The sequence below is a fragment of the Acomys minous genome, assembly GCF_964271855.1.
Source record: "Acomys minous genome assembly, chromosome: 9".
Lineage (NCBI taxonomy): Eukaryota > Metazoa > Chordata > Mammalia > Rodentia > Muridae > Acomys > Acomys minous.
The window spans coordinates 71,418,146-71,432,043 of record NC_140490.1 but is presented as its reverse complement, the minus strand read 5'-3'; the positions used below and the strand labels follow the sequence as shown (position 1 = coordinate 71,432,043).

The 13,898-nt window shown below is 44.4% G+C and overlaps 1 protein-coding gene across 7 annotated transcripts in view; it reads left to right on the top strand.

Moving 5' to 3' along the window:
• The window catches only part of ELMO1 (engulfment and cell motility 1), a 531,552-nt gene that overhangs the window by 193,944 nt on the left and 323,710 nt on the right, over positions 1–13,898 (top strand). For all 7 annotated transcript variants that reach the window (XM_084795120.1, XM_084795122.1, XM_084795124.1 and 4 more), the window contains 3 exons: positions 2,893–2,992; positions 11,042–11,193; positions 13,551–13,629. In XM_084795120.1, coding sequence (XP_084651246.1) covers positions 2,893–2,992; positions 11,042–11,193; positions 13,551–13,629 — 331 coding nt within the window. The remainder of the gene's footprint in view (positions 1–2,892; positions 2,993–11,041; positions 11,194–13,550; positions 13,630–13,898) is intronic.

Below are 13,898 nucleotides of genomic sequence, written 5' to 3'. Positions count from 1 at the left end.
GGAAATATGTCATGATTTATCTGTTGTTTTTAAAGAACCTAATGGAAATGGATGTGGAGCCTAAGGCCATGGGTATTCCTGGGCTCCGGTAACTGACTGGAAGGGAAGAGTTGGGCCAGCAATGGATGCTTCCTGGGGCCACTGCCTGTTCTTTTGTTGGTTCCCTTATTGATGTCACCAAGGCAGGCATTTTAGTGCTGAGTAGGGGCTGTGGTGACATCATTGTATGAGAGGTATGACATATGGCAGATCCTTCTCTTGTCTGTGAACATTTAGCACATCAGGTGTAAGCAAATGCCAAAGATCTTTTCACTCTCTGGAAGCAAATAAACCAAATAGCCAGTTTTACTTCCAAATAATATATACACAATAATGTTTTCATAGCAATATAGAAAGCTACCCAGTCTAGTTATAAATCTTACTAATTGAATATGTTACCTGCCTTTTATTTCCTGAGGCATTTCCTCTTTTAGAGGCTGGTAATGGACTTTCTCCAGATTCACTGCACATAAGGTTACTTTTACAGTTTTATTTAGACTTCCTTGGTTCTTTAAAAAAACAAAAACAAAACCAAACAAAAAACTCAAGCTTTTTGCTCTTTCCAATAGTTTTGCCCAGTCTGTTTTGGAGTTTCCTTTTGAGGCACGATCCTCTGATGCCACCTAGGGGGCACCTGCAAGATTTGGGATCCCTGTGTTTTTCCTGTTTCTAAGAACAGACCGCATTTTCCACAGTGGGATGTGGAATGTTTGAAGCCCTGAGCTTCCTTTGCTCTTCAAAGTGCTAACTGTGCGTGCTGCCGTTAGCCAACCCTCACCCGCTGCCTTCCGTTCACACCCGCTCTCCATGCTGTTTGAAGGGCTGGAGGCGTGTTGGCTGCCTTGCTTTTCCTAAATAGCCCCAGGAGTAGAACCACCATCACCACCATTGACTTTCTCTTTACTCACTTCCAATAAATGAAGAAACCAAAGCCAGGACGATGGTGATGTAACTTGCCATGTGGAGCTGGAGGCCAAACCTTTGCCATATGACTTGCTGCCTCCTAATTGCTTCTTTTGAGCGAGCTCTTTCTCTCTGCATTATTGTCCTCTTGTGAGAGTCTCTTCCTCTCTGATGGGCTCCTTTCAGCATGATGGCTTCCAAGATGAAAGTTGCTTTTTAAAGCTGGACTAGGCAGAACCGCGGCAGGGAGGGGCATGGAGAAAAAGCTGTACATGAGCTCCAAACCCATTTTTTATTGTATTAGTTGAAAATAGGGAGCCTCAGCCTAAATTTGTTTTGAGACTTTCAAGTGGAGAAATAATGCGATGTGTTATTCTGTAGATGAAAAATCTGAACAGCCAAGTAAAACCTGAGTGTAGGTATCCATATTACTGTGTAATATAGTGTAGAAATCCTGACAGGCGTTCTGTGATAGTTGCTTTGTGGAGGTAGCTTTATCATGGCAGGAAGGTGGTGTTGAGAGCAAACCCCTTCTCATGCTAGAAAGAGAGAGAGGCCAGGGTTCACTGCCCTCTTCAGCAGCATGACCCCAGTGATGTCAGGACAGCTGCTCACTAAGCCCCATCTCTTCAGGTTTGTAGACTGAGAAGGACACACATGACAAGGGCTGGGGGCCGGAGAGTGGGCGACATCCCCTAGTACTTATCTGTGAACTAAGCCTCCATGCCTCCCACACATAGACATTCCTTAAAACCTAATAACTACATATAAAATCCAACTCATGTAAAAAAAAAAGTGGGTTTACTTACATACTTATTTGCGTATGTATATACATATAAATATAGAGAGCACATGAATCCCTTTTGAGATATCTTTTGACTTGTGTGTATATGTGTGTTTATGTTCATGTGGGTACAAGAGCCTATGGATGCCAGTAAAGGGCTTCAGATCCCTTGCAGCTGATTCTACACTACAGGTTGTTGTGAGCCATCTGACATGGGTGCTGAGATCTGAACTGTGGTCCTCTCCAGGAACAACAGGAGCACTTAACCACTGAGACACCTTTTTAATGCCTTTGGATCCCTTCTTAAGGACTAGTGTTACAGGGAGCCCAACAGTTATGACCACTCAGACTCAATTTGTAGCCAACTGAAAGTCTTTATTCCAGCTGGCTGGGACTATATTCAGGTGTTTGGGTCTCCATGAAGCTCTGAACATTTAGACCAAAGGGTTTTTAAAGACAAAACAAAACAAAACAAAACAAAACAAAACCCACATCCTGTTATGTTGGTCATCTGCTGCAGGGGGAGGCTTGCACAAGCAAGCAGTTTAACAGAAGCTAAGATAAGTTAGCTGGGGCATTTTCTCCTCAGGCTCCTAGGAAAGAGCTGGGTTATTTTATTTTCCACGGGATTCTAAATCAAGGAGATCAAATTTTAGTTAAATATGAAATGACTTCAACAAGAATAAAAGATGGCGGGGCCTCTGTATTGTTTTGGTCTGTCACATTAGTACTCTTAATATTATTGTTTTGATTTTTTTCTTCTTGATTCCTATATGCCATAACATTCCTCTCTTAGTTCGTCTGTCATTGCTGAGAAGTTGGTTACGTTACTATTACTGAAAGCTTATACTCTTCACACTTTTTAAAGTGTGCTGTGTGCAGCTTTGTGGTTATATCGCAACTATCCAGATTCCCAGTGGAATAAACAGTCTCAGAGGGGATAACTGACTTGTGCATGGAACAAACCTGCCCAGTCTCTGACTCTACTTGGTTATTTAGAGTTTCTGTTCTTTCCCATAACTTGTATATGAATACTTTCCTGTTCATATCCAGCTTCCTAAACAGCTGTAGTCTTTGAAATTTTGGCTTTCCGAAACCTTCCCACCTTTCCATCTTTCCTGGTGCTCAGCTTTGGGTCTGTGACATTGATGCCTCTTCTTTTGCAGCTTTGGAGACATGTTGTCCTTCACTCTCACAGCCTTTGTGGAGCTAATGGACCATGGCATCGTGTCATGGGATACATTCTCTGTGGCGTTCATTAAGAAGGTAATGTGGTGCTTCCCTAATGTTGGCACTGTTTCTTTTTTATACTTAGCTCTCTGCATTGTGGGTATTTTATAATTGAGTCCTCTAGATTTTTATGTTGAAAAGTGTATGATTGGTTCATTGTGTGTGTGTGTGAGTGTGTGTGTGTGTGTGTGTGTGTGTGTGTGTGTGTATTCCCCAAATGCTGTGGGGAAATTGCATTTTGTCCCTACAGAGATCATAAAAAGTAGCATGTGAAACCCTAGAGTTAAGGAGAAATTAAAGTGTTCTGTTCCAGTTTGCACAGTGTAACTATATAAGACCTAAGCACAAGGCAGAGATAGGGTTAACTGGGAATGATGCGGGCTTTTGAAATCTTGAAGTTCACTTTCATTGACACACCTCCTAATCTTTTCCAAACAGTTCACCAATGCCCAGGATGGGGTGAGGAGTGAGGGTGGGGTGATGACACACCAAATGACAACAGATGATGGGTGAACAGATGACTAAGCAAGCAAATACATTGTCTTTGGGGACTATTTTCATTCAAAGCACCATACCTGCTTAAAGGATAATGTTATGGGGTTTCTATTTGACATTCATCTTGGGGAACTACTTTAAATTAAAGGAACAAGGGTGTTGGCAATGGCAGCCCCACAGGTCTCATGTCTGCAGGTCATTGCATGTTTGTTTAAGGTAAGGGTGAATTGGAAACTAAGGGCTTCCTTGACGTAGTTTCAAATCTTTTTCTACGTCTATGAACCCAGAAGTATAGGTAAGCAAAAGAGGATCATGCCTTTGTCAGTAGGCTAAATTGCTCAGGGGAAAACCATTATAAACAGTAAAGCCAAAACCACACTAAGGTGCTACAAAGAGCATTCATCTGGTCATGGCAGGGGCTACAGGCAATATCTTATGAGAATAGAACATGAACTGCTATGCCTCATCTTTCTAGAATCAGTTCCAGAGAAACAAATCCACACATGAAGCTACTAGGTTTTCTAGAACTTTATACTGAAAAGTTTTAATACTTTTAAAAATTTATAGCAGGCTCTTCTTTTCTAAATGTCCTGTTCACCATGTGTCAGAGACCCTCTTGCTGGAGAGTGACAACACTGTTCTGAGTGGGGGTTCCTGGAAATTATGCGTACTCACCAGGTTAGCTTTCTGGGTTACTGTAGTCTCCTCCTCCTCTTCTTCCTCCTCCCATCTCTTTGTTCTTCGTGTGTGTGTGTGTGTGTGTGTGTGTGTGTGTGTGTGTGTGTGTGTGTATGTGTGTGTGTGTGTGTGTGTGTGTGTGTGTGAGAGAGAGAGAGAGAGAGAGAGAGAGAGAGAGAGAGAGAGAGAGAGAGGCTGAAGATAAGCCTTTCTCAAGGAGGCTTGGGGTCAGCAAGGTCATGGTAAAGGGAACTCTCCTCAGCGGCCTGTGCCAGGATTTTTTCTCCTCAGACATATGTGTGCTTCCCCACAGACACAGAGCTAGTAGCTGCTGCCTGTGCTGCCCTCCCTGACCTACACAGCAGGGCTCAGGGATTCTTGCTTCCATTTGAGCCACCTCCAGACCCCGAGGAGCCTTTATTGTTAAAAGAAAACCATAGAAGTTGAAAAATACAAGGAGCGTGGTGAAACTAGATTTAAACAGATTTTCAAGGAAAATGCTCAGTGTCAGGAGTAAGTGATAACAAAGCTTTGTTTCTTTACATGATGTGAGTTACGTGTTCAGATACAACGGAAGTAATTTAGTTTTCTAACTAGTTAAGATGACTTCAATTCACTTTAAATTAAATTTAAAAGTCACATTACAACTAAAGGAAGCAGAAGCTAATTTTCTTGACATTTTATATCAAAATTGAAATATTTTTAGAGGCAGCATATTTAAATATTCTTATTCTAATTTCTATGGTATTCCTGCTTAGACAGGAAAATTTGAACAAACAGCAGAGAATTACTTACTGTGTATAGTTAACCCTTTCTATTCATTAGCTGAGCCAAATTCAGCATTCTGAGCACCTGGATCTGTGTACAGGGACCTGTTCTACATAGAGATTTAGCTCAAGAAAATTCAGCTAGAAAACACAGGAAGATGATTCTCTCTGTGGTATATGGTTGGCTTCTTAATGCCAAATTTACACCAGTATGCAGAAGTAGCTTTGCCATGCCAGCCTCTGCCTCTTTTTTTCCAGGGCTTTATCTTTGTCAGTGTGGCTCTAGATTCTGGTTTACGAATCGTGGCTGCAGCAGAGGATAGCATTTTATCAATGCTCTCACACTTGGGATCTGTCGGTACTGACCTGCATACCATGGCTGTTTTGCAAAGACTTGATACTTAGAGAAAGGATGGAAAGAAAGGAAAGAATAGAGCATTCTATGCCAGAGGTTGGTCATTCCCCCACGCACCCTCACCCGAATAAATACCATTGCTTTGCCTTGGAGGAGAAAAGCCTCATACCCAGGCTCTGAGGACCTGGCTCACCCCACAGATCATTTCCATGCTGAGGCAAACATTCAGGCATTCCTCTTCATTGGCCCAACGAGTTTTGCCTTTTGGAACCTGGATTGATTCATGAGCCTGTACTAGGATAATTGCAAAATTGACAGTGCAGCTTTATGCCTATGAATGGCCTTTTAAAGTTTGGATAACATTCAGGAGATTTGAGATTTTAAAAGTACTTCTGCTATCACTGGTTTACATATTGTTGACGTCCCCTACAGTGTGTGTGTGTGTGTGTGTGTGTGTGTGTGTGTGTGTGTTTGTGTGTGTGTTTGTGTGTGTATGTGTGTGTGTTGGAGGGGTTAGTACATGCATATGGGTGTGTATGCATATGTGTTGCAGGGAGGTCAGAGGTCATCTTTGAGTGTTGTTCCTCTGGAGACGTCCATCTTGGGTTTTTAGACTGGATGTCTTACTAGGACCCGAAGCTTGCCTCAGGCATCCACTTCATTCCCTTTCTCCAGCAACAGAATGACAGGTCCACACCAGGACACTTGACTTGACACCCGGGAGCTGGGAATCAAACATAGGTGGCTGTGCTTGTGAGGCAGACATGCTACCATGTGAGCTATTGCTCCCTCCCTGCCCCGAGCTTCTCAAAAGTCACCCACAGAGTCCTCTTACGTACTGATTTGCATGAATGAGTGGCAGGAGGAAGTGGAATACATACTTATTTCTAACTCCGCTGTCTTCTGGATATGGACTAGCTCTCACCAGTCTGTGCTGTGCCTGGCTGAGCTGGATCACCTGCTTTAGTGAATGCCCGGGGGGGGGGGGGGTGAGAAGCTGAAAGGCGCTGTTATTTTTGTGATCACAGAAAGCTGGAGAAAATGTAGCCAAGTGGTCTTTCACCTCCTATCACCATACTCTTTCATCTATAATTTACGAACAGGACACAGGAGATGCTTGTACCTTCACTATTAAGGAGTTAGTTTCCTAGAGGAAACCAGTTGTTGCATTCGCTTAGATCACCCCCTACTGAAAGTGTTGGACCATTTAAATGTCTGGTTCCAACCCCTGATGGATAACAACAAAAGGGAGCTGTCACTCTCAAAACCGATAGATGCTTACCTCAGAGATGTGTGAGGACTCTGGCAAACTGGGCATGTGCTTTCCGTCGAGCCTGTTCCCAACGCTGGGCTTATGTAAAATGCTCATTGGGTGAAATGTTTTAGGGTTGCAGAAAAGCTTGATCCTCTTTGTCAAAGGAGAGGTGATTTAGTAGAAACAAACTACAAAGAGTACTTATATGAATGTGAACGATTATTGTCAGGGATGAGAGGTGAGAAGGCATGGCATCTCAAGGTAAAGTATGGGTGAAGATGCTAATGCCCTTAAGTGAAAGCAAAGGTCATAGGTGATTTGTACCCCAACACAGTGTCCCATGGTTAGGAGAGAATTAATATTCTGTGAAGAACTTAAAACCTATTTTAAGAAGGTGTACTTCATTTTAGAAAACATTTGTGAATACTAATTGAGTATTTTGAGGAAGTCATTATTGTCAAAGGATATTTACTGAAGTATGTGGTCAACTTCCATTTATTGAAAAATTTTGCAGGTGCTACAATGAGAGCTGACTGGGTGCTATTCTAGAGGACTTGGGTTCAACTCCCAGTACCCACGCTGCTGCTCACAGCCACCTGTAACCCCAGTTCCAGGGAATCTGACACACTTTCTGGCCTCTGTGGGCACCAGGTACACAAGTGGTGCATAGACACACATGCACACAAATCACCCATACACATAAAAAGAAAATTAAAAGTTAAAAAAAGAAATGCTTGAGCACTGCAAGCCAGGCATTGGTGGACCATGCTTTGTAACTCTAGATTCCACACCAGCATTTGAGAGGTGAGGGCAAGATGATTTCTGTGAGTTTGACATTCACCTAGGCTGCACGGTGAGTTCCTGGGAACCTTGAACTACACAGCAAGACCTTGTCTCAACACAGAGAAAGGGGTGAGGAGGAAGCATGGCATGGAGGAGAAGGGGAAGACATTGGAGCACAGAGGACACTGAAGGTGCTGCTTTGGGAGCAGTGGATTGGTGGTTGTGTGCACACGTGGAAGTGTGTCAGAGGGAGATGTGTTCAGAGGAGTGGAGGAGAAGGAACTGGGGAGGTTAACCAGGAATGATTATGGAAATTTGGGAAGTGTGATAGTTGACGAGGAGGAAGAAGTCAGGCGATAATGTGATGGTTTCCACACCATTTAATATTTGGGTCCATTGCAATATCCAAAGGACATGACCTTTTGAGTGCCAAGAGTAAGCAATGTGCTTCATGGTACATGCGCTTTTGTGTATCCCTACAGGATTATAGGGAGCCTAAAGTTAAGACTGGGTTGAGTCCTGTTTGTTTGTATAGTTCTGAGTCTGTAGGTCAGATCAAATCTGTTGTAATTGAATCTAGTAATGTAACAAATGAATAAATACTGAACAAATGAAAAAAAAAAAAAAAAGAGACGACTTTCCCCTAGAAGCATTGCAACTGTGGCTGCTGTCACATGTGCATCAGTAGGTAGCAGAGAGGAGAGAGGCTGGGTCTGTACTCAGTGTTCTGACCTATGAACATCTGAATGATTAGTAGCCTAACAGTTCCTAAAAAAAAAAAAAAAAAAGAGCTTGAGAGGACCACCAGTCCAGAGCCAGGGGGCCAGGGCAGGGAGCTAGCCTGAGACAATCAGTGGTCCAGCACCCAGCAGGCCCAGATGCCCTCCCAGGATAGGGAACAAACCATGGATCCCAGGCAGGAATGAGCCTGAGACCAATGACCCTTGCACGGAGCTGGTGACGCCATCTGGGACCATGGTGGGGTCCTGGCCTGGCCTGCCATCTGGAGCCATGTCTGGGTCTGTGGCCCTGAACCAGCAGAGGTCCTGTTACCACCAAAGGCCAGGCAGATGCCCTCCTGGGACTTGTTAGTGTCTGAGGGCTGTGTAGAACTGGCCCCACCCCTCATCTCGGCATCATGGGAGAGTTGACCCTGAGGACATGAGAGCTGGACCGCTGCCCTGGCTCCTAGCCAGCTGCAGTACTTGGGAGAGCAGGCCCGGCACATTTGCAGAACTTGTGGGTGAGCTAGCTTGAGGACACAAGCGTGGGGGAGCTGGCTGCACCTCTTGTCTGCTGGGCAGTGGTGCAGATGAGGAACAGACTCCCTCCTTTCCTACCCTGTTCCTCACCATTTATGACAGATGAAAGAGCTGGTCATGTCCCTCACTAGCTGTGACACTCAGGAGAGCTGGCTCTGGTTGTGGGGGTTTTTGGTGATCTGGCCCAGAGGATGTAAGACTGGGAGAGCTGATGGACTGACCAGCTCAGATACCTCCCAGATGCAGAGCCTTGAATTGGCTCACCTCAACATCTACCCCATCTATGAACTGCTGGAGAGCTGAAGGGGCCTGTCCTGCAGATCCAAAACTACAAGGTCTCCATGACACAGGGCAATAACAGGATGTCCAAGGGGAGTCCCAGTGAGGTTCCTGTATTTACAGTGTAGCAGAAGCCAGAGGCCTCGTGCCAGACCAGTGACTCATCGCAGTGAACATTTGCAAGCAAAGAAGTGTGGACAAATGGGTACTCCGTGGGACATGCTGTGACACTGCAGCTTCCACAATGAGATTTTTTTTCTCTGTTGGCAGGGGTGGGGTAGTGACACAAAGATGGAGGGCTGGAGGGCGGGTATGAGGGAAGGGAAGGTAAGTGGCATTGGAATGTATGATGTGAAATGTATAAGGAATCAATAGAAAGATTTTTTTGAAGCTCCAAAAAGGAGTACCCTCTGTCCCAGAAGAAAGAAAGATAGAAAGAAAATAAGGAAGCAAGGCAGGAAGGGAGAGAAGGAAAAGGGAGGGAGGGAGGGAGGGAATGAAAGAAGGAGGGAGGGAGAGAGGGAGGGAGGGAGGGAAGGAAGGAAGGAGGGAGGGAGGGAGGGAGGGAGGGACAGAAAAAGGAAGAAGAAGGGTGAGGTTGGAGGAATTTGACTGTATCAGCAACAGGTTCCCAGGTGGCACAGTCCCTGGACCCCAAGGTTCATCTCAACAAAGGGAAGCAAGAAGAGTCGCCAGGAATAAGCGGATTAGTGAAAAGACAATGAGAAGGATTGAAAAAAAAAAAACTCCTTTTATGAGTTTTCTAATACCAGTTTGAAGAGTTATCCTGGGATAATACCAAGTGATGGGGCCTGAAGGGGAAGCCAGGGCATTTATACTCTGTTCCCAAGGGACCTATCTTAAGTAGACAGCCAGGAAAGCTGCGAGGGCAGCTGGACTTCGGTCAATTAGCAGTGGGTTTAAAGGAAGAGAGGTGGTGTTCACACGTGGATTTTGTAGGTTGGAACAGATGTGAGAGCTGAGGCAAGAGCTTGCCAGGGACAGTAAACACGTTTGCGTGAGAGGAGCTGAGATGGTCTTTCAAGGATCTTACATTTCCCACACACTTCCTGTAGCTTGTGCTATAAAAACATGGCTTGCGGCGTGTAAAACCTCTCGTTGCCGAACAGCTTCATTACTTCCTATAGCCTGAGGTCCACGGGGATCTGGCAGCATGAGTGCCATTCCCGCTGTCCCCAGTGAGCCCTGAGATAGAGACTGTGGCGTGGTAGCTGGGAGTTGCCTGGGTGCATTTGCATTTTATCAGGTTCAGAAATGGAGGGGGTTGAGGAAAGGGAGTATGTGGCATGGTGCAAAGGGAGAAACTGGGGTTGGCAGAAGAAGTAAGTGTTTCCCCATCACAGAGCTGAGCCAGGCAGCTTTTAAACCATCCTTGGGCTCGTGTAATAATCACTTTTTAGTACGACTTGTCAACAGACAGTAATAACTTTTAATGGAATCTCTAAAATAAAGCCTTTATGGCGTTCATGTGTTAAGATTGCTGTGAGCCGTCATTCTAACCCTGTGTTTTATTTCCCTCTTAGACTGTGATTTATTGTATTTAGGCTTTCGCTGATTAATTTCTTAGGGAATGTGTTTTACCTATAAAACTATTATTCTACCGTTGCTTATTTAGATGACATCTGTTTGCTGCATCACAGAGGGAAGAGAAGACTTTCCTTTAGCTACAGGAAATTGAAAGCTTGGGGGTATATATATTTATAAAACACACATATGTAGGCAGAAAAGTGGGCAGGTGCAGAGCATTGCCTGTTGAATTATATTGACAAGTACAATTTATGTGAATTCCTTAAGAACACAACAGGAACCCAGTAAAAGCATCAAGTCTTGGGTCTAGATTGTGTGGAGGAAGCAGCAGCCTACGATTGGGAAAGGAGAGGAATTGATATCTTAACAGGAAATCTGTTTCCTGAAAGCTGAAACTCAGAATAATAATCCCGGGGAAGCCAGGCAGTGTGGTGCTTTGAAGATGTCCCAGCAGTCAGTTATGGCTGAGTCATAAAATGTTTTGTCATGATTCACAAACATTGTTGACTCCATGCATTTCTTGCTCTGTTGCGGTATGTTGCGTTCTCGCTGCCTTTGTCTTCGCTGAGTTCCCAGATTGCTTTGTTTGCTCTCCTCTTTCCCTCTTTGTTTGGCTTGCCATCCATGCGTGAGGAGTCATTTGTGCCCTAATTGTGTTTTCAGATAGCGAGCTTTGTGAACAAGTCTGCCATAGACATCTCAATCCTGCAGCGGTCCTTGGCCATTTTGGAGTCAATGGTCCTCAACAGCCATGACCTCTACCAGAAGGTAGCACAGGAGATCACCATTGGCCAACTCATTCCTCATCTTCAAGGGTAAGCGTGCTAGGCACTCTTGTGCCTTGATTCTGGAAAGCAGCCACTGTGGTGGCCTGGGAAGCACTGTAGTGGTTCAGCTTCAAGCACAGAACGTCTTGATTTGGTAGCAAGTCAGTTACTCTAATTGGTCATAACCCTGAAATAGCACAGAGCCTCTCCCTTCTACATGTCCCCGGTGGCGTACACCTTTCCCCAGTGCCTAGACCATAGACTGCATTCAGTGTTGGGAAATTTTGGAAGACATTGGTTGAGTTTTACTTTTTATAAGACATACTAGGATACTTTCTCTTCTTAGGTTCTCAACAGAGTCTATATTACCCATAATAATTCCTATACTATTTTCTGTGGTACTATGAACATTTCACTACTATTTTGCCATTTTAAGTAGGGATTTTTCTAGGTGTTTTAAAGTATGTTTTTTATGAATCTTTTGACAATTTCATACAATGTATTTTGGTTATATTATTCTCTTCCTCCAACTCCACCGACATCTTACCTTGGCTACCCACCCTATTTTATGCTAGCTTTCTCTCTCTGTGTTTGAGTCCAGATCTACTTTCTTCTTCTTCTCACGGTCCCTTTCTACTTTCCTGGATTTTATAGTTATGTCAAGGTATATATTGAAACCTAATGTTTGGATCTAGGATCCATACATGAGAGAAAACCTGTTGCATTTGTCTTTTTGAGTCTGGCTTACCTTAGCCAGGATTTTTTGAAAAGCAAGCATCTTCTATCATCAAGGTGCGGGTTTGAGGAACCAAATACAAATGAATAGAAGACATGTGTATTTTCCTGAAGAACCTGACGTGGGAGTTAGACAACTGCTCTCAGACCCTGCCATCTTTGGGGGTCTCCCCATTTTTCTGCTCCTAGGCAAACTAGAAGGGTGCTTCTGACGCTAACACTGAGAGGGACTCTGTTATGGAAGTGCTTGTTCTGTTTAAATGTTGAGACGCTGTGAGCTAACTCACATAAGAAGGAGTTGGTTAGAAGGACATGAGGATGCCTTCGAGAGGCCAGAAACAGTTTAAGGAGATGCGTTTTAGCAAACACCTTGACTGGCATCAGGGTGACCTGGTTCCCAATGACTCCCACCTCTCTTCTCTCAGGTCACATTTGCTTGTCCTTAATAACAAACCTGATTGACCTGTGTGGAGTGGGGGTCTAGGAGGATTGGTTGATGGGGATAGCAGGGCTAATCCAGCAGTTCTCAACACTGAAGACGTTGGCTTATGTTTATAGTATAAACTACAGAAGTACATTCAATGTTTCATTCATTTGGAGGTAGTAGGATGGGCAGAATTTAGATTTGGAATCAGAGAAACTGTGGGCTTTGTCCTCGGTGACTTAGCTCCCGTCCAGAAGGCTGCGCTTCCTCTGTGCCTTCAGTTCAAATCACACGGGGTTCGCTATCTCTGAATGTGAGCGCTGTTGGTGTCAGTATCTGAACTCTTATCACAAATGTTCATTTACACTACATTTCATACACGCACATGCACGCATGAACACATGAACAAGTACACACACACACACACACACACACACACACACAGAGGAGCCTATAGTTTGACAAGTACTGTGCTAAGGATGAAGACACAGTGTGTAGCTCTATCTTCTGTACAGTAACCCTGGGAAACAGTATCTTCCCTAAGTGTAGCTGTGAGGCCCTGGGCTGCTGCCTTGAGCCCCTGTTTACTGTTTACCCCTCGGCTTTCCTCAGAACTTTGCTTACTTTGCGATTTCTGTCCACTTTCCAGTGAAGAGCAAAATGTGAAGCAAAAGTTCCAACACTTACTGTTACAGTGTTTCTGTTTGCCAACAGCTTTTAGAATATGTAAAGTTGCTATGGGAACAAAGCTGTTTTCTTTTTGATAAGCCCAGGAATGTTGAAACATCTACAACTGCCCCCCCCCCCACACACACATATCAGGCATTGAACTGAAAAATCACACACACACACACACACACACACACACACACACACACACACACTCACACACTCACACACTCCCCATGTTGTCTAGGTGCTTGCTTTTAATTCAGATAAAGAAAAGAAAGTTAGCCAACTGGCCTCATGTATTTTTGGGTGACCACCTTTGATCAACTAGTGTAATTGTAACTGTGCATCTACTCTGTCCAAGCCAGGGACTGTGGGAATGCATTACTGTTACCAGTGCCATCTGTGGCATCTAGGTCTCGCCTTTCTCATCTGTGCAAGGACTTCTGTGTTTGTGTGTGATTCTTAGCCTTGCCACGGGGCTAGCCTCTTCTGATTTCTTGTGTTTATGTGTGATTCTGAGCCTTACCATGGGGCTAGCCTCTTCTGATTTCCTGTGTTGTTTGGGTCCTTACAGGACAGACCAAGAAATCCAGACTTACACCATTGCTGTGATCAATGCACTTTTCCTGAAGGCCCCCGATGACAGGAGGCAGGTAAGTCAGAGTTCTCTAGTCCCAAGACTGTGATCAGGATGAAGTTAGGAGCTCTCCTTGCAGAGATAACATCTTACCCTCTGGCAGCTCTATCTATAGCTGGGTACCACAGAACAGCCATGCCTTGAAGGCTGACTGGGGCGTGGGAGGAGAAAGTTGATGAAGAAATCACTTAATAAGCCAATCTAACCAGCAATATAATCCATCAGACTAACTCAGTCTTTGAAATAAATTAGCCATGAGTTAATGCAGTTTCTTGTGGAAAGTTA